The following is a 20,234-nucleotide window of genomic DNA, read 5'->3' on the forward strand; positions in this document are numbered from 1 at the left end:
AGTTACCCTAATCAGGGGTTCTCAGGATAAATTTTTTGGTGGCCTCTGAGTGCGGCCACCAACTTTTGCTGGTGGCCACTTTCACACTTTTTCCTAAAATACTTGATTAATTTTAGGAAAAACAAACAAATATGCACATATACACGTCCAAATCATGGTCATTTATTTATTGCTAGCTAGTAAGACCGTTGTGAAAAGTGATATTAGCAAACATACAAGTATCACATTCCACAGCAGACTTACTCTGCCCTGGCAAGCCTGGGGACAAATTAAACCCTGGATGGGGGGCCAGGGGAGGCAGCAGCGGGCTAGAACCTGAAGCCTCACCGCCAGAGCCTGGGGCCTGCCACCTTGCCACCCCAGGGCTGAAGCCCAAAGCCTGAGCCCCACCGCCCCTGGGAAAGTGGAGAACTCACTGGGTGCCACAGTGGCCGCGGTTGAGAAATGCTGCCCTAAGTGACAGTTCAAAGTCCACCAGTTTCCAAACCTGATGCAGGGCTGGACATAGGGAACATGCAGAGTGAAGCACAGCACTCCCTAGCACCATGCTGGTGCACTGGAGTTAGCACCAACCCAGAGGGGAGCACTACTCCTCCTGAGTCACCCACACGTTTCCACGCTGCACCTCTGGCTCATCCTCCGGAGGTCTAGCCCAGAGCAAGCCTGCTTAGCTTGCAAACCAGCCAAGCTCACTGTGCGAGATGGCGAGGCTGAAAGCAGGCATAGCAGCTGCACGCAGCTCAGAGGCGGTTATCACAGCTAGGTGTTAAAGGAGAGGCATGCAAGCAGCTCTGGTAACTGCCTTCTGAGCAGGGCATGGTGAGAGGCAGCATTTCTGCAGGCCAGTTCCTAGGAGACAGGGCAGAGCTTCCCAGCCACGGCTTAGGTCAAACAGCCACACCTGGACAAGCGACAGTGCGGTGGAAAGGGGACAGCCTGACAGCTCTGGAGATTGCCGCTGCATAGCTCCCCCAGCAGCGTGTCTGAATGTGCTGAATAGCGGTCACTTAGAGAGGCGAATGGCTCCTTCTGCCCCATCCCAAGTCCCAGAGCCATCCAGTCCCCCCGGAGGCTGCTTATGACCAGTTCAGAGACCCTCTTGGCCTGGCCGGCATGCACCAGGCCTCGCACCAGACTGGAGCCAGAAGGCGACCAGCCAGCCAGCGCACCCGCAGAACACACTCACCCGAGTGATTGCCGAGGCCGAGGCCAGTTTCCGCCTCGTTTTCTTCACCTTCCGGAGATCCTCATCTTCGTAAAATAAGTCCTTGTGGGGCAGGGGAGACAGCACATTTGGAGAAATAATACCCCCAGGCCCTGGGGCTATGGAAGCCTGGCCACACTGCCATAGCTAGCTCTCTTAACCAGGATCTCCCTGGTCCTCGGGCCACAGCAGCTCAGCTCCAGGCAGGTACAGTTCCACATAGGCTGCCTCTAGCAGCAGCCCAGTCATAGGTGACCACTTGGGGCAGCCAGCCAAGGGATCAGTGGCCTGGAGTCCACAGTCCTCAGCTAGATCCCAAAGGGAGGCTGCTCTGCAGCTTGTCTGCCTCTCCCCTCCCTTCCCAAAGGGGGATGGCTCCCAGAGGCAGCTCCCAGCCTGGCTTGCACAGCACCACCTCTTGCTCCCTTTGCCCCCGGAGGTGCAGGCTGGAAGGGGGAGCTACTTAGCATCTTTTTCAGAGCTCGCTGTGGGCACTCGTCTCTGCCTTGATTCAGCCACTGAAGTAAACGGGGCTGGGGAGGGTTAAAGGCAGAAACCAGGTGAAAAACCCCCCTGCTGCGGAGAGATCAGGACTGGAGGAAAGCCTGAACCCATGGAAAGCGGGGTTTGCAAATGGAGGCAGCCAGGCCCAGCCAGCCTATTGCTTTGTAATGCCTTACAATGGAACTCTGCCCTGAGCACTCTGAGGGGGCAGCAGACTGGGAAGGGGGAGGTGCGGGGTTACCTGTCCGTGTAGGGGATCATCGCTGCCCTCCTGCTCCGAGGAGAAGCTCTCCTCCTCCTCTTCCGAGTAGTTGTCGATGTCAGGGGACCGATCTGGAAGACACAGCTGGGGTTAGGCTGGAAGTCCAGCTTGAGAGCTTAGCGCTGTCAGCAGAATAGGGTCCAGGACACCACACATCACAGCCTAGCAGGTCAGAGCGTGCTCAGCAGTGCAGACTAGTCCTCCAGGGCAGTGCAGTCCAGCCAGAGCCCTAGTCTCTGTATAGCCTGGCCTATGTTACAGATGGGATAGCAAGCAGCCGGCACTGGGCCTCTCCACCATCAGACAAACACACGCCTTCTCTAGTGGAAAATACCACGCGGCCATATGTAGCCACAGAGTGGTCAGGACTCAGTTTTAAGGGTGATCCGAAAGAGAAGCGTGTGTCCTTTTTTGGTCATGCACAATATAGACGAGAGAGACTTTAGTGGCTTGGCTTTCCATTAGAAATTCAGACCTCGGCTACCCTGGAAGGTTCTGTGGGTGACCGGAGAGCTAAGAGGGCTCCGGCACCATGGGACTCACCGAGGCAGGTCTGCTTGAGACGGCCTTTTATGCCGACTCTTTCGAAAGCTGGGTTGTGCCACAGTAGTGCCTGGATGCCCTGCTCTGCTGGGGGGTGGCACAGACACCAGGGGAGCTAGGACCCGAAGGACTTACAGTCTAAACAGGCAAGAGGCTGAAGAAAAGTCGGATTAGTGACCCAACTGGGGGGATGGGGAAACCAAGGCACCGAGGGAAGGGTCACATTTGAGTGGCTTAGATTCATAGACTGTAAAGGCAGAAGGGACCATTGTGGTCATCTAGTCTGAGCTCCTGCATAGCCAAGGCCTCAGGGCTTCTCTGCACCAACACCTGGTTGAACTAGAGCAGAGCGGTTAGGAAAACAGACAACCTTGGTTTAAGAATTACCAGTGATGGAGAATCCAACACAGCCCGTGGCAGGATTGTTTCAATACTTAATTACCCTCCCTATGAAAAATGTATGCCTTAGTTCTAGTCTGAATTCATCTAGTTTCAACTTCCAGCCCCTGGCTCTTGTTAGACCTTTGTCTGCCAGACTGAAGGGCCCATTAGCCAATTTCTGTTCCCCGCGTGGGAGCTTACAGACCAAGTCACTCCTGAACCTTCCCTTTATTAAGCTAAATAGCTTGAGCTCCTGGAGACATGTATCCCCATCCTTTACTTCGGCACGTAAGGCCTTCCTTCCACGGTAACTCGGGCACTTCGGCACCTAAATCCCAGTGACTTTCAATGAGACTCAAGCTCCCTAAGTCGTGTTTGGAAATGGGACTTAGGCACGGTTACCATAAGGGACTTACTCAAGGTGGCCCAGGGAGTCAAACCCAGGTCTCCTAGGCAAGTGCTGAGCCACCAGGCCAGCCTTCCACTGGATGAACAGCTGGTAGAAAATAAAGTCTGTTGAAGATTCAACCCCTCCCCACTTCATTTAAGGGATGAGAAAGCTCCCAGGCAGCTTCTTTGGGGTCTCAAAACCCCAGGGAACAGCCATCCCTGATACATCTAAGGTAAAAGCAAAAGAATCCTTTCAAACGCCCTAAAGGAGCAAATAAACTAGCACATGCCCAGTCAATCCTCCTCTGCCCCTCTCCTTCAGTAATGTCCAAAGACAGCATCCCCATGGCCCATAGCAGCCCATAGCCCTTCTGACTGCAGCCCTGCCTGCATCCAATGACTAGAGAACAGTCGCTCTGTGCAGGGTGTGGAGAAGTGTGGAATATGGAGCCAGCCCATCATCTGAGAGGAGCTGGCCATGGACTGACTGATGAACTTGGGAACTGTGCTGATTATTGAGCTGCAAACAGCTCCCTGAACTCCCTTTGGGACCATCTGGTATTTCCCATTATTTGACAGACAGTTATTTGTATCTGGTTAGTGTCTTTTGGGGGTGGGGAGACATCCTTGAACACTATTAAAATAAAATAATTGCTTAAATTCCCACTCAAGGACAAAGAGCAGCTGGTGCTGGAGTTTGAGAGAGAGGATTTCATGGCTCACAATATTTACATTCCTGTTTCCTCACGCAATCTAGCAGAGTAGAACCACCTCTCCCTTTGTAGCAACAAGCCTGGCCCCTCTTTAGTGCCTTTCATTGGAGGCTCTCACAGCACTTTACGAGCATTAACACACACACACACACACACACCCCCAGACTTCCTAGAAGATAGGGCCAAGGGGTGTGGCACACACACCACATACACACTGGGGGGATGTCTCCACTAATATGCTCAGCAGCTAAATTGTTAACCATATTGACATGTACATTGTCATCGGTATGCTTCAGAGTTAACATCCTGTTGAGATGAATGAGGTTCCATTTGATGATGCTTGTTTCAGGCTGCCTGCAGACTAAGGCAGACACTACTACATCCTTCACATGTGGAGCAACCATAAGAACTGCACAGATTTGTTTTTAATGAAAGCTAGATAAAAGAGTACGATTCTGTGGCAAAGACTAAATTCTGCCACCACAGAGGAACTTAGGCTCTGTCTATGAGAGACCTGGACTGATTTCTATTTGCCTCAATATGCCAGACAGGAAAGGGTGCAGATTAACAGTGCCCCCCCCCCCCATCAGTGCCCACTGCCTTCCCTTGTCGGGTCACGCAGTTACTGGTAATAAACCCAAATATTAAAATAAATCCAACACAGAGCCTGCATCTCCATCAGTTTCCCTGGCAACCAGATTTACTGCCTAGGCAGCCATCCACGACAGTATCATAAACGGAAGGATTCCAAGACGCAGGGCTAAATATAGCCGTGTTGGAAGGAATTAGCCTCCATTGTTCAAACAAGATCTGATGCGAATGGACGTGGTGGAACTGGGCCCTGAGCAGGGTTTTGCCTTCACTTCTGCAGATTAAACACATTAAAACCCGAGATTGAATCGCTGTACAGGTAACCAAGAGGGGGCTGATGCCCAGCCAGCTGCTGTTCGCACCTGAGCTGTGCCACAGAAGCACCAGGAACACATGTAGTTGCGCGGGGATAGAATGTAACTGAAGAGGCTCCATGTGCTTTCTAAGGCACTGCCTCCAACCATGCATACAAGAGACTAGCAGAGCTGTACAATGCAGAATGGAACCAGCAGGCATGTGGCTTTTACAGCTGGTAGGTTTCAGGGATCAAGAAAAATCTGTTCTGCTTCTGAGACTTTAGTCAAGCCAAGCCTCTGGAGAAAAGTGTTTTTGCCACAGTGTGGAAATGCAGCTCCCTCTGGGGAGGAACGTGTAGCCACCCTCTATAACAGCTCAGGACAGGAAGGAAAGAATTCTCGGTCCCAGGGAAAAGGCAGAGCGGGGAGGGAATTTAGGGAGGTAGAACATAATTCCCCCTGGTGGAGTTTGGCCAGGACACTGGCTCCAACACCCCAGTTCTAGCAGACAGCAAGTGACTCACTCAGGAACTTTAATGACCAGGTCAGGACACTGGCTCTGCTTCATCTGAAGGAGGCACCACCTCCAGCGCAGTGTCCCCTGCCACCCACCCCTCTCCCAGCAGGGAGGGAGGGGGGCACATGCTCAATGGAGAGGATCGAAAACACCTGGGCCCCATCTCGGCAATAGCTGCAGCTCGCTGTGCTAACTGAGTATTACCGAGCTGTGCACCTGCCTAGTGATGCTGGCTCCACGGCAGCCAATGAACTTCCCCTCTGGATACTCCATGCCCAAGCCCCACCACCCCAAACTAGTCCCCTCCTTACCGGACAGTTTCGACTTAAGCCCTTCGTGATCAATTGGCTGGCTGGACAGAGAGTAGATTTTAATCTCAGCAACGGGCACAGAGACGTCCTTCACGTTACTGTGGAGTCCAAGCACCAGAGCTCCTTCGCTGGGGTGCTGCATGACCTGGGCAGGGGAGACACCACGTGGCATGTACTCCCAGCGGGCCCCGCAGGAGGCTACTGAGACTACCGAGCCCATCACCCACACCGAGACTGTGGCCCCACATGGGCCAAGCTGACACAAGACTGAGACAGCTCAGCTGGTCTAGGTGTCTCTGGCTAGGTCCCACCCCTGAGCCCAGCCTAGGGACACAGCACTCTGCCTCTGCCTGAGCTAAAGAGGGGGGGAGGTTACATGTAATCACTTCTTCCCCATGGCCGTTCCTGGGGCCTCCCTCCTCCTCCTCACCTCAGCCATGTTGATGAGCCCAACAGCCAAAGTCTTGTAGCCCAGGATGGTCCGGTTTTTGTATCTCTTCCTTCTCTGTAGCATGATCTGCAGTTTGTTGGCATCTCGCTTCAGGAAGTGGGGGTACTGCAAGGGCAAGTGACAGTCAAGGGAGCAGCAACAACAGGGGGCCGCATGAGAGCCCGGTATGTTTGGGGTGCCAGGTGGCCCAGTGCAAGGGTGTGGGGGGCAGAGATCTGTCTGGGGGCTCCCATGGGGGTACTCAGGAAGGCTGCTAAAAACCCCATGTCCAGCCCTGCTAGAGAGAGACTCTCCCAACACGCATCACGGGCTGATGGTGAGTGCGGGCACACTGCTGAAGACCGGCCTAGCAGACACTTGCTCGCCCAGGCTGGCAGGTAGCCAGGAGGAAGCGTGGTGCCCTGCTTATAGCGGACGTGCAGAGGGTGGTCAATACATGCCACGGCTTCCACTGGAGGAAGACCTGTCAGGTCATGCGGAGCCTCTGAGGCTCAGGAGAAGGCTTATTGGCCAAGCTGCGATGATGATCACATCTCATGTTTCCAGGGGTTCAGAGGAGAGCTCTAGTGCTCAGGGAGGCATCCCCCCATCCTATCCCTCTTCCATGGACAGCACTGGGTAGCAAAGCCTCGTGCATCTTCCTCCCAGGCACCAAATAGCAGCTCCCACCTTAGGCACAGTGCTTGGTCTGATCAGTAAAAGCAGGCGGCCAGGCTACATGGGGTGGTGCTCAGAGCTAGTATGACAAAGCTATGGAAGTGGGATCTAAGATCCCGTCCACACCTGTTTGGTGATCAGCCCCCTGGTGGGATCCAGCTTGCATGGTGAGCAGCAGCCAAGGCTCAACAAGACCATAAGGGGCACACATTTACAATTCTCAGAGCTCGTAACTGCTTGTCCCGGGAAGCAGGGATTTATGCAGCACAGCGGACAGTCAGGCACAGAGGGTGAGCTGTTCTGTCCGGGGGCAGGGTGGCTGCAGCTCCACTGGCAGGAGAAAGAGGATGGGAAAATCTCTTGCCACTACCTGCATGAGTAACAACGTGAGCAGAAGTGTCTTCTCTGGAAACAACCCATGCTAGGTTTGCAGATGGCAACTAGCATTGCGCAGAGGGAGGGGGAATAACATTCTGCCCTCCTGTCATGTCTTCCTCCAGGAATCCAAGTGCTCTACGAACTTTAATCCTCCTCTCTCTTTGGGAGGCAGGTAAATTATTCCCACCTTACACGTGGCAAAATTGCAGCACTGAAAGATGACGTTTTCAAAAGCACTAAAGTGATTAAGGAGCCTAAATCCCACTGAGTCCGATTTGGGATCCTAAATCACTTTTGAAAATGGGTCTTTAGAACTGCATTTTTAGAAGTGCCAGTGATTTTACCCTTGAGCCAAGGACAAACTGAGGGAATAGCAGAGCTGGGACTAGAACCCACGACTCCTGGATTTCAGTCCCTGCTCTGCCCATTAGCTCACATTCCCTTCCAAAAACCAAGAACAGAACCCAGGAGTCCTGCTTGACAGTTCCCTGCCTTCCCATGCCTCCCACTGATTATACCTTCTTCCTGAAAGAAGCCAAGTTAATTTCAAGAAGTGCCTGGAAGCCAACTGTTGAAAGAGGCAGTGTTCTGGATGGCTATTCTGAGCATATCGCAGCTTCCAAAAGCTGCTACACAAGAGAGGCTTTAAGGAAGGGATCAGACAGGTCATGAACACCTTGAAATAATCCAGGAAGACAAATGTGTTATGCTCAATGTCTGAGCACAATACACAGCTCCAGGATATGCAGTCCAGGGCAGTACTTTGCATTCACTGGCCAATGAGGTGTGGCAAAAGCTTCATTGCCATTTTGAGCCTGTATTTAAAAAAACAAAGGGAGGATACAGTATCCCACATGAGAAAAAACAAGGCTCTTTCTATGCCACTCTTTTGGCTGAGTGCAGGGAAGAAGGGGACATTCAGAACTGCTCCAAGGACCTGTCCCAGGCCAGGACTGGCTGCAAACACTTTCAATTGCTAAAAGAGATGGAAACTGCCAAAGGATGTCATTACAACAGTTTAATTAATCAATTCTTATTACTGCCCACTGTGCATTTTCCTGCAGGATTAAAATCATTTGGAAATCCTCTTATGCTGTATTATCAGCAACATTTGGGTGTTTTTAAAGAGGGCAAAAAACTGGGGACGTGGGGGAAGCTAGTCCGCTTTGTGCATATCACTCTGCTTAGGAAGTTATAGTAGGCTGGTCAGTTTCACTCTGTGATCAGTGACACTGGCTCATATACTCTAGGGATGCTGGTTGGTCCCCCACATGAAAGGGGAAGTGTCACATCTCAAAAAGATACAAAGCATATCAGGAAAACACAAGAGTCTCATGGTACAAGGCTGACATTTGGGGCCTGAACTATCACACAGTCGCTTCTCTGCTGCCAAGATCTTACAAGGGTGGAGGGAGTTGTCAAAGGGGTCAAGCAGCAGGGACGAAACATGGCACGCTGCATGGAGAGTGCAGCTGTAAGCCACTGATTTTGGGATTGCTGCCTCATTCAATCTAGGTACTTGTACGGTCCCAGCACTGGAGTATCTGCATCCTCCATCATTAATGGCATGGCAGGGTTGCTTACAGTACCACGGGAATGGGCTCAACGACCCAGGAAGTCCAGTCCAATCCTGCATTCCTAAGAATGCTCCCATTTTACAGATGGGGAAACTGAGGTAGAGGGATGATAAAGGACTTGCCCAAGGTCACACTGGGAATACAATTTCGGTCTCCCACCCAACTGTTAGACTGGATTTAAGGCAGAGGGCAGGCAGGGGGAATGTCAAACAGGAGATGATGGTATTGTCATTGCTTGGAGCTTTCAAGGAAACCTGGTGTTATTAAGTGCAACTGTGCCTGTTCAGCTTGCCACTTCCAAGAGCTTTGTAGCCCTGTGGGCATTAAGGACTCTGGAAGGCCCCTCCAGCCAAGAGCAGAGGCTGTCTGAGCTGCTGAGGGACTCCAATTGTAATGCAAAGTTTCTCTCTATGGCTATGTCTACACTACCGCAGTAAGTTGACCTATGCTATGCAACTCCAGATACATGAATAACGTAGTTGGAGTCAACGTACCTTAGGTCGAGTTACCGTGGGGTCTACACCACAGGGAGTCGACAGGAGAAACTCTCCCTTCGACCTACCTTACTCTTCTCGTCGGAGGTGGGGGGGCGATGTAGAGTACAGGGGTCGACTGGAGAGCAATCTGCAGTCAATTTGGTGGGTCTTTACTAGACCCGCTAAATCAACCACTGGTGGATCGATCTCAGAGCGTGGATCCCGGCTGTAGTGTAGACCTGCCCTTGGGTATATTGGAAGAGACATAACCTTAAGCTGGTGCCACCCGGGAGTTCCCACCTGTCAAGGAAAAGGCCTCTCCAGTTCAGAGCCCCACAGCTGCACGCACTCACCTGTAGCGAGAAGGTCAGCTGAAGCTCTGTCTCTACAAGTCCGCTGACCGGCAGGACAATCTCATTGGATCTCAGGATCCTCTTTGAGCCCTGTAACCAACACAGAGCAGACAGTGTGACATGCGTTCAGGATCAGGACAGGCAGAGAATAGTGCCCAAATCAGCACCAGCAGGGCAACCTGACCCAGCACTGCCCCCACATCAACCTGTGCCAACCCTACCCTGGAGGGCCCAGCTACATGGAGAGAAGGTATCACAGCCTCCTGCTCATGCTGATCCTTGGCCACAGCTGTGAAGGACGCTTGGGGGCGAGGACGGGATTGAAATCCACCCTACATCTGTCCCAGAGGCCAGCTCTCCAATGCACTGCCTGGCAGATCTCCGAAGGGAGCACCAATACCACACCTGCACGTGTCCTGTAAGAAGCAGGCACTCCCCTGCTGCTGTTTCACTTTCAGCACCATTTTAAATCCCCCGGTTACCGAGCTCTGGATCCGGCAGCAGGCAGAGCGCTCCTGGAGACAGACCCAGACATAAGAAGAGCTTGTGCTGTGGGAATAACACTGGCATTTTCCAAGCGCCTGTCATCCAAGATCTCCTAGCACTTACCCTGCCCTCTGCCCCCACAGCATCTGGGCACCTCACAATCTTTACTGGGAGGTAGGGAAGGATTATCTCCACTGTCCAAATGGGGAACTGAGGCACAGAGGCCCGAGGTCACACAAGCAGTCTGTTGGAGCAGAGAATTGAGTTTAGGTCTCCCAGTCCCATGCTAGCACCCCAACCACCGGAGCAGCCCTTCTCCTCCAGTCTCAAAGCTGCTTAGAGACATGAAGGCTCTGGGGATTCTCCCCATTCCCAGCAGAGGGGAAGTCACAGACTAAGTGGCAGAGCCAGGAATAATACCCAGCATCCCCTGCTCCAGCCACTTCTCCCAGAGCACACAGACTCCCTGGGTGGCAGAGCCTCGCCTTCAAAGCCCCTGGCATCTTGTTACTATGACCACAGGAATCCTGACTCCAATTGCTCCCTGCTCTTACCACAGACAGTGGAAGACTTTGGGGACATATGGCATGTCCCGCTCTGGGAGCTGATCCACACAAAAAAATAGACTCTTATCCCTACCAGAGAAAGACCGCACGAGAGCCAATGGCTGAAAGCTGAAGCCAGAAACATTCAAACTGAAACAAGGCACAAAGATTTAACAGTGCAGGTGATTAACCATTGGCACAGACAGCCAAGGGAAGTGTGTGTGTCGGGGGCGGGATTCCCCATCTCTCAGTGTCTCCAAATCCAGCCTGGCTGCCTTTTGTCAAACACTCGCATCTTGCCCCAGCGCAGGGGGAACGGGTGACGTTCTTTGGCCTGGGCCATCAGGAAGGTCAGACCAGTTGATTAGGGCCCTACCAAATTCATGGCCATGAAAAATGCACCACAGACTCTGAAATCTGGTCTCTCCCCACGAAATCTGGTCTTTTGTGTGCTTTTACCCTATACTATACAGATTTCACAGGGGAGACCAGCGTTTCTCAAACTGGGGGTCCTGACCTAAAAGGGAGTTGCAGGGGGTTGGCAAGGTTATTTTAGAGGGGTTGCGGTATTGCCACCCCTTACTGCCTTCAGAGCTGGGTGGCGGGAGAGCAGCTCTGAAGGCAGCGTCCCACCAGCAGCAGCGCAGAAATTAGGGTGGCAATACGATACCAGGCCACCCTTACTTCTGCGCTGCTCCTGATGGCAGCTCTGCCTTCAGAGCTGGGCTTCTGGCCAACAGCCGCCACTCTCCAGCTGCCCAGCTCTGAAGGCAGCACCCCGCCAGCAGCAGCGCAGAAGTAAGGGTAGCTGTACCGCAAACATCCCTACAATAACCTTGTGACACCCCACCCCGCACAATTCCTTTTTGGGTCAGGACTCCTATAATTACAACACCAAGAAATTTCAGATTTAAATAGCTGAAATCATGAACTGTAAAATTTTCAAAATCCTATGACCGTGCAATTGACCAAAACGGACTGTGAATTTGGTAGGGCCCTATAGATGATCTAATGGGCCTTTCCGGCCTTCCCATCTCTGAATCCCTTATTAGCTTATATGGTTACTGCTTTAGCTTTAGTGTTAGAGGCCTGTGCTTTTGTTGCAGAGGGTTACAGGATCTATCCCTGCTGATGACCTGTGGTGGGAATCAGGCCAATGCTGCCTAAAATGAGAAACAATAGGAGCACCCAGACTCATTGGGCCCATGGCCAGTCTAGCCCAGAACCCCACTGCTGAGAGTGGCCAGCACCAGGTGCTGCAAAGACAGACACACAAACCCTGCAGCAGGCATGCAGTGCCAACCAAATTTGAGATGGTGCTTGTGAACTTAGCAGAGGGGCCCGTAGGTGGGGCCCTCCAACTGCTTTCTAGATGTTCAAGGCCTCGCTCATCAAAGAAAGTCCTGAGCAGAAACCCGCGATGCACCTCGCATCTCACCAGGCACCCGCACATTTGGCAGCCTTGTCACACCTCAGCTGACACCCTTAGACTGAGAGGAAGGTGAGTTGCAAACCAGGAGACCATGAGTTTGAGGCTTGCCACTTCCATGGACTGCTGTTAATATTTCTGCAGGGTGCCTATACTGCTATCTGGGAACAGAAGCCAGGTCTCTTAATAGGACAGATCTTGTCCCACTGAGCCACATGATTTTCAGAGTGAATATGCCAGGTGCGTGCTCTTGGCTTTGCTGTCAGGAACCACCGCTCAAGCCATCAGACCCCACACGTCACCCAAAGCGCTTCCTCACTGAGGGCAGGCAGGATTTGCATCAAATTCACACAACCATTTTCAAGCTGAGGTTTACGCTTTTATGCTAATTAGCTCATTAAATAATTTGCATGTGTGTCCTACAAAAGAATTGCCCTGGACTCAGCAGTGATGCAAGTGCCTGAGGTCAGAGTTCCTCTGAAAGTTCTTCCTTGGCTCTCCAAGGCAGCGGCGTTGTGGGGGAAGTGCCACTCAAGCCCTGGCACTTGCAATCAAACGCAGGCTACTTCCCTCCCTCCCCCGACCCGCTGCGTGCTGTGATCCACACTGGTAAATGGCTGTTGCGTGTTGCAGAGGTGGCTGCATCTCAGCAGGGACAGAGCGAGCTATATATAGTTCCTAAAGCACTTTGAAATTCTTCTGCATGAAAACCTAATAAACCCAAGTTATTAACAGTGAGAAACATGATAGGGAAACAGCAGGAAGCAGACAGCAGTAAAAGGACATGCTCTCTTGGTAACAGCTCTCCTTAGACTGGACACAAATTACTGGTTCAAAACCCCCTAGCATTGGTTGGTAAGAACTTTCAGTGAGGTTTGGAGGTGGGACGGGGCGCGTTGCCATGACATGGTATCATTTGTACAGTCTACGGAAACCCCAGAGGGGAAGGGTTAAAACCCCCAGCAGTCAGTCAGTAATAAAAGCATGTCATCTCAGCTGTAACTAATTCACACTGGGATAAATTTTTAATTAAATGCATAGGGCTCTCTGGTAGGAGTGAGGATGAAGAAGGTCATCCCCCCCTCTCCTGTGATTAGACAGATGAGCTCTTGGCCTGACATATTTATTTTCCTCTTTGCCTTACACAGGAAGTGTGGACTGAATGGACTGAAGAGTTGCTGGGTCCAACGGGAGCTGCTGGAAAAGCCCCCAATGCAATGCTGGTTTGTCCCTTACTGCAGGCTCTTTGGCTGGTCACTGCTGTCTTTAGGTCTCTCTCCAAATCACTGCTAGGCTGCTGGAGGAAAGACTAGTTCTTTTTTCAGTCATACTAGTTACACCTGCTAGATTAGCCCCAGCTGCCCCCAGCAATGCAGCATGGCTTCCACTTTGAGTATGATTAGTAATCCTGTTTATTGCTGTAGTGCCGAAGGGCCAGCCCAGAACGGGGCACCACTGTGCTAGGCCCTGTATAGAGTAGATGGTCCCTGCCCTGAAGAGCTGACAATCGAAACAGACCAAATGCAGGGTGAAAGGATGTAACACACAAGTAGAGTGAACTATGTAGTGGCAGTGAAGGGACACTGAAGGGAAGGGGGCCCGCAGCAGATGTGGAGTGGCGTAGTGGTGAAGATACTGTAAAGGAGGGAGAGAGTTGGAGCAAATCTCTAAGGCTTTGGCCCATCTCATGGGATGTTTCTTAGGAGAGACTATTCCCCAGCCTAGCAGATCTGACCATTAGGAAGCTTATTGCTCCTAGGAAGAGGCCACAGAACCAGGATCAGCAACTCCATTTCCAGTCCTGGCTCTCCCCCAGACTTTGTTCTGCTATCTCTGTGCATCGGTGAGAGGCAGGGGATGGTATTCCTGGGGCAGGCTAAGAGAGTTAATGTTTGCAAAGAATTTGGAAGATGAAGAAACAGAAAAAAATGTATTTGCGCTTACCTGAAAATTCCCTTTTACTGAGCAACAAGGTCCCCAGATCCATTACAATGGGTACTTCCATCTGCTTGAAGAAACAGGCCTGACAGTCACTGGCAGCAGGGGAATGCCTCACTAGTGAAGTCCCCTGCAGCCAAGAACTTTCACAGCCAGGATCATTCAGACCTAGTTTCCTAAATTACAGATGGTGGTAAATATACTTCATAGGAAAAGCACAATTTCTCCTATTTCAAAGCATGGGAAATTTCAATGACAACAAATCCAAATCCTTGAACGTCAATTTCCATCTCTAGCCTGGATGATTCGTCTCCTGGGTGGGCTGGATATGTGGACCTTATTACTTGAAGAAAGGAACTTTGCAGGTAAGCAAGGATACATGTTCTTATACTTCTTCATGCTAAGGCTACAATGGACTTTCCAGGCACCAGATCTGCTACACTGGGATTTTCAGAGCAGCGTGCCCCCAGAGCAGGAAGCAGGATCATCCTAAACAGACATCCAAAACAAGGTAAATTATATCTCCTCCATCTTCCCCGGGGCACTAAGGCATGGAGAAGATTTCTCGCACTGGCTAAGATGCAGAAGTTGGTGAACTTGCATATTGATGGCCATGTGGCTGTCCAGCCAGTCTCAATACAGGAGACATCACTACTCTGCTGTCTGACCGTCTGCGCTCCTATGGACGGGATTTGGATGCTTACCCGAAGGAGGACTATTTCTTGAATTTACGTAGGGAACAAAATGACTTCTGTACATTAAAAGAACAATACAGGGTCTCATTAGAGAAAGCTCCCAACTTCAAACACCAGGAGGCCTGCTCTAATGGACAGGAAGTATGAGGACACCTCCACAGGGGTTCAGTCTGGGTAGTGCTGTCAGGAGCAGAATGAGGATCCAAAGGTCGTGCCCTACGACCTTGCAGGTTGGAATAAAGCTGATGCCCTAAGAAAACATTTAATATTGGGATCTGCACAAAATGTCCTTTGCTTGAACATGCTGAGAACATTACACTGCAGAGACTTGGCCTTTTTGCTTGGACACGCTGATACATTTGCAGTAACGCCCTCAGGGAGGTTCTCAAGGTTACATTTCACCAGGTTAGCATGGCAGTTAAACCAGGGACTTTGCACCCAGCCAGTAGAATACGTTCTATTTGCTGAGCTCTCCTTCGGGGTGCATGGGGACAATGATCACCTCAGCCTGTATTCCTTTAAACCTGACTGGTCACGGATGGGGGGCTGGTCTTGCAACAGCAGACCTCGTCTGTGAGCTAAAGACAAGGTGACAATCCTACACTCAGTTATCAGGTCTGAACGCCATTGCCTCTTCAGCCAGAAAGGAATAAAACGTATCACCACTTCTATCTTCTCACTAGCTTTTGTACTGCTCTGGGGAGCAGCGCCATAGGTAGGAAAACAAAGCAGGGACCTCACCCAGGTTTGCAAGATGTCATTCACCACCTTACATTCCAATACAGAGAGGCTACAGGGCACTTTATTTACAGTTTCCAGATGCAAGGCAGTTGATCACCAGCCCACCAAACTGGTTTACAACTAGAGATATTTCTGGGTGTAGGAGTTACTCTGCTAATCCGACTTCCGCTGCGAAAGTCTTGGTGTTCATCTCCACCTTGGTGGGCAACGTACATAGAGATACCAACTTTGCTCTGCCCAGGACAGGAGAGTTTCTCTCTGGGGAAGGGCTGATAGGGTTTCCATACACACTAGGAAAAACACAATCACACACGCTGACTGTCATGACCAGAACAGGTCTGTTATCCATGGAAGCTCCGAGACCTCAATGAATCTCTCTGGTCCCACTGGTGGATGTGGTACTCTCATTCTGGTTCCCATTCCCTGAACTGAATGAAGAAGATCTCTTAAAAAAAATCTGATTCTCTGCGTTCTCCAGCTGTGGGGGTGGGGGATAGAATATACACTTGGAGCTAGATCTCTGCCAATGGATGTGACAGGGCAAGATGTAGAGGGGATACCCAGAATTACTACAAAGGACTCAGAGGAAGTCAGGATCACTGAAGCATGCCTGTCTGGAAGATCAGAATTCTCCATAGGCTCCAATAAGAATTGGATAATTTCTCTGGCACACCACTTGTTTTCTTTATGGCCATCATCTTCTTCTGAGAGGAGTCCTCATACCAGCTAGTATTGGTCCCAAGCCCTAGCTTATGATCGACTTTCCAGGCACCATGTGTCTGTGTTTGTCCTGAAGCCAAGCTACTCCAGGAACCATACCACTCATGTGTTTGCTTCAGCTTTCTCTCTGTACAGAACCCGATCAGAAAAGTTGTCCAGGAACAGATTAAGTGAATTTCCTTCTTCCCTAAAGACAGTTTTACTGCTGCCATGATCCTGGAGAGAGACCCTGGGAGCACACGTCAGAGCAAAGGGAAAAGACTGCCACGCATCTGCAAAACAAGAGAATTGTCTGGGGATGGGAAAATGGGAATGCTCTGAAGTCAAGCCTCCTTCAGGAACGTATTTAGTTATTTCAGACAAGGCCCTGCTCTGCTCGTTTGGGGTTTCCCTCAGCAGAGCTCAGCAGCAGGGAGGGGTCAGGATTGCCACTGGGGAGGCAGAGAAAACTGGAGGGGGTGCTGCAGCCAGTGACTCTCAGGCTGGGTCTGCCCCGAGCTGAAGCAGGCTGGCATATCCACTGGAATGGCTCTGCAGACCTTAGCATGTAAAAGAATGCACCATATGTGCTTTTTAAGGCCATCCTGAACAATTCCTCTTCCTTACTGGCATTTACAACCCCGGCCAGCAGCACTGTGTGTCTCCCTTTTCCTCCAATCGGTTTTACTGATTTTCACAAAATCAAAGGGTGCTGTCCATGGATGCCTAGAACACTCCCTGGAATTTTGGAATCTATTGGATGTAGCATTCAAAAGCTATCGCAAAGCAGGCCAACAGAGAAGTGTGATTGATTTGGGCGTAAGACCTCACTGGGCTTGGCCAATAAAGCTGCAGACACAGTTTTTAGTTCGGCTGTAGTTCTACAGGCTTTGCACCCAAGATTTCAGAGCACTTTGCAAAGGGTGGCAGTCAGGAGCCCCCTTGACAGATGGGGAAGGTAAGGCAAAAAAAAAGGTGAGATAAATGACCTGCTGAAGGCCTCAGAGAGCAGGATCTGAAGTGGGAACAGAACCCAGAATGTCCAGTTCTTATATCTGCAGGCTACTTTCAGAGGTGAACCCAGCATGAGTCAGAACAGTCCAAGCTGCACAAGCCTGGCAAGAGCCTACAGGAGGTGAGACTTTGCCCCACTTTCTCAGACTAAAATGTTAACTCTGGGCCCTAATGACAGCAACACCAATGTTAGAAGCGGGAAAGTTCGATTTTGAAGATCTGGACAATATATTGTGAATGGATTCTCGTTCTGATGGCTCAAGTGTCCAGAGTGTAATGTGTGGTGGAAATTCTGAGGGCATCCCTTTCCCCCCCGGATAATTAACCATCCAAGTATCCTAGCTAAAGGGCTGCAGACATAGTGACACTGCCTGAATTAAACCCCCTGAGCTCCTGAAAGGAGGGGTTAATTTCTTCATGCCCTTTCAAACACAGAAAGCAGCTGCACAGATTAACCAAAAGTGATTCAGCCCTCAACCTCCTCTCCAAGTTCTGCAGGGAATCCCCACATGGCATCACAGCCGGAGATCTGGATCATGCTGGCTCTCTCAGACAACGGGGGAGAGAGATAGCGGTAGGGAATGTGTGTCAAGCACGCCAATGATCTCTTGCAAAGCTGACAACCTGAACGGTAGGCAAGAGCAACCACTTTTAGCGAGACTCATTACAGGGGAGTGGGAAAGAAGAGCTCCCGGGCATCACCTGACATACAGCTGCAGACATCGAAACTGGCAGAGAAAGATGCACAACGACAGCTTGGATTAAACATTTATTGATGATGCAGGGCTTACATTACGTTAGCAGATCAGTAAGCAGTGGACGGGCCAACGTTCATTCCTCATGCGCCCAATTCAAGAGGATTACCAGAAAGACCACAACAAGTTACATCTGTAACAGCATTCACCTAACTGGAGCAGGGACAACACTGACCTCCTAGCGTTCCCCAACACCACCAGTGTCCCACGCCTCCCTCTTGTCCAAGGGCTGGGTGCACAGAGAAAATCTTGTTGCTTGCTTGTTTCCCCAGATCACCTCTCGGCTCCAGACTCTCTACAGAGAATGATCCTGCCCAGGTCTTCATTTTCTGGCTTGGCTGCTGTAACCCGCTCCCTTCTGGGCTCTCTGACACGCCCCATGTCCCACTCCACACGAGGAAAAGCGCATCTGCTAAGATCACGAGCCTGATCTGACCCTGTCACTGGCTCCCCTTTCTCCACCACTACCTTTGACTGCAAAACACTGCTCACTCTGCTCCCCACCCGCCTGTCCTCTCCACTCAACAGCCTGTCTGGCCACTTCCCCTCCCCCACACACACCACGTCTGCATGGGGCTCCTCACCTAGGCCATTCCTCTGCCCATCAGTCAAGTCCCTCCTAAGACCTGCCTCTTTCATGATACCTTAGAGAAAATTGCTCTTTAAACATTCCGGTTTGATTTATATCCTTGCCCTGCTGGGCTGCTCCTCACTGCTTGAATAATGTCAACTCACCCTCATCCCCTGCTGCTTTGATTCCCCCCCTCTCCCTCGCCGACCCCTACCACCACCACCACCCACACACAGCCCACCTCATTGTAGCAGTCCCTTGTCAGCACTTTCCTGTTCTGAGGGAGGAGAGATTGCCTGGAGGGCAAGGACCTCGCATGTTAGAGATTTCCCCTAAATTATACCTATCTTTTAGCTCTTACATAGAGCTCTTCATCCGTCAATCGCAGTGTGCTTTACACAGGTGGGCATAGCCTCATTTTCAGATAGGGAAACTGAGGCACCAGGCAGGGAAAAAGTCAGCAGGAGACCAGGCAGGCAGCAGCAGTGACTAGTTAGCTTGGAACCCCTCCACCCTGCTCCCACATGCAAAACACACCACCTTCAGCTGCTGACTGGGCACACTGACCTGCAGCTTCACAGCGATCACCACCGAGTTTAGGTCCTTGTCCATCTCCTTCAACATGATAAGCTTCTTCAGGGTCAAGCTGAACAACCTGTCAGGAGAAGAGAAACTGTCAGAAACAGGACGGAGCAGCTGGGAGATGCAGGAAGAGATGAAGCATTCCTGAAGCTAAACAGGGAATCAGAGGTTGTAACAGATGCAATCCACTCATGGCTTTCTATTCCATCAGGCAGCTCTTCAGAGCTTTGCGCTACAAGCAGGTTGGAGTAGACACTCCCCAAGGCTGTCTACATGCTCTTGTGCATTTCTGTCGTGCAAATATTTTCCCAGCTATGTGCCTGGCCCATCCAGCCTCTTGCAATACAAACAGCGCTCAGGGAAAGGGAAAGGAAGCTCATGTGGGAGTCAAGCCACACTGCAGCTGACCTGCTTTGAACTTATGATCTTTGACGGCAACTCAAACCTGTTCCGTTCAGTCTGAGCCTCTGGCAGTTCTGGGCTTGATGTAGAAGTTACCGGGTAAGGTGCTATGGACTGTGATAGGTAGGAGATCAGATTAGAAAAGAACAGGCCTTCTGGCCATAACATCTATGGACTGCACTAAATGCACGGAAGGCATATAGGTCAACACACAGGTAAAGCTCTGATTATCCAGAGCCAGGTCTCGGGGGGGGGGGCCATGCCAAACCTTTGGGTAATGGGGGTTTTGGCTACCAGTGATTTTCACTGGTTTGCACGGTCTGTGTGCTGTCATGAGCAGGGAGTGGTGAAGTGCAGGCCACACATTAAAGGATCTTTGAAAATAGATTTCAAAGGACGCCCATTGTGAGAGACACTTTGTACTTTACCAACAGCCTGATCTGTCCCAGAAAAGTCGGGACATCTCCTTTCACTGAGCAACCAGCTCCACACCCACATTATAGTGGGTCTGCAGGTTTGGGGGGAAACCTGACCTGCCAGTCACTGCCAGGAAGGGGTACAGCCCAGGCCCCAAGGACCTTCCTGCTCTGTGGAAGTTACCTGCTTGGCTGACTGACAAAATCCTCACAATCTGCTTCCAGAAAAACTCAAGACCGCTACGTACTGCAGAGCTCAACAGAAACAGGCACGTTTCTCCACTGAGCCAAACCCTGCACCAGCTCCTGTAGCAACATTCTGGGTCTGTGGACCTCATTATGCAGAGAAAGGAATCC

At 51.1% G+C, this 20,234-nt stretch overlaps 1 protein-coding gene across 5 annotated transcripts in view; it reads right to left on the minus strand.

Annotated features, from left to right (window-relative positions):
- PACS1 (phosphofurin acidic cluster sorting protein 1) overlaps nucleotides 1-20,234 on the minus strand; it is a 112,322-nt gene that overhangs the window by 28,668 nt on the left and 63,420 nt on the right. For all 5 annotated transcript variants that reach the window (XM_084632875.1, XM_084632874.1, XM_084632873.1 and 2 more), the window contains exons 2-7: nucleotides 19,045-19,132; nucleotides 9,605-9,694; nucleotides 6,143-6,268; nucleotides 5,713-5,857; nucleotides 1,950-2,041; nucleotides 1,187-1,267 (exon numbers count right to left, since the gene is read on the minus strand). In XM_084632875.1, coding sequence (XP_084489001.1) covers nucleotides 1,187-1,267; nucleotides 1,950-2,041; nucleotides 5,713-5,857; nucleotides 6,143-6,268; nucleotides 9,605-9,694; nucleotides 19,045-19,132 — 622 coding nt within the window. The remainder of the gene's footprint in view (nucleotides 1-1,186; nucleotides 1,268-1,949; nucleotides 2,042-5,712; nucleotides 5,858-6,142; nucleotides 6,269-9,604; nucleotides 9,695-19,044; nucleotides 19,133-20,234) is intronic.

The sequence above is a fragment of the Lepidochelys olivacea genome, assembly GCF_965140295.1.
Source record: "Lepidochelys olivacea isolate rLepOli2 genome assembly, chromosome: 7".
NCBI lineage: Eukaryota > Metazoa > Chordata > Testudines > Cheloniidae > Lepidochelys > Lepidochelys olivacea.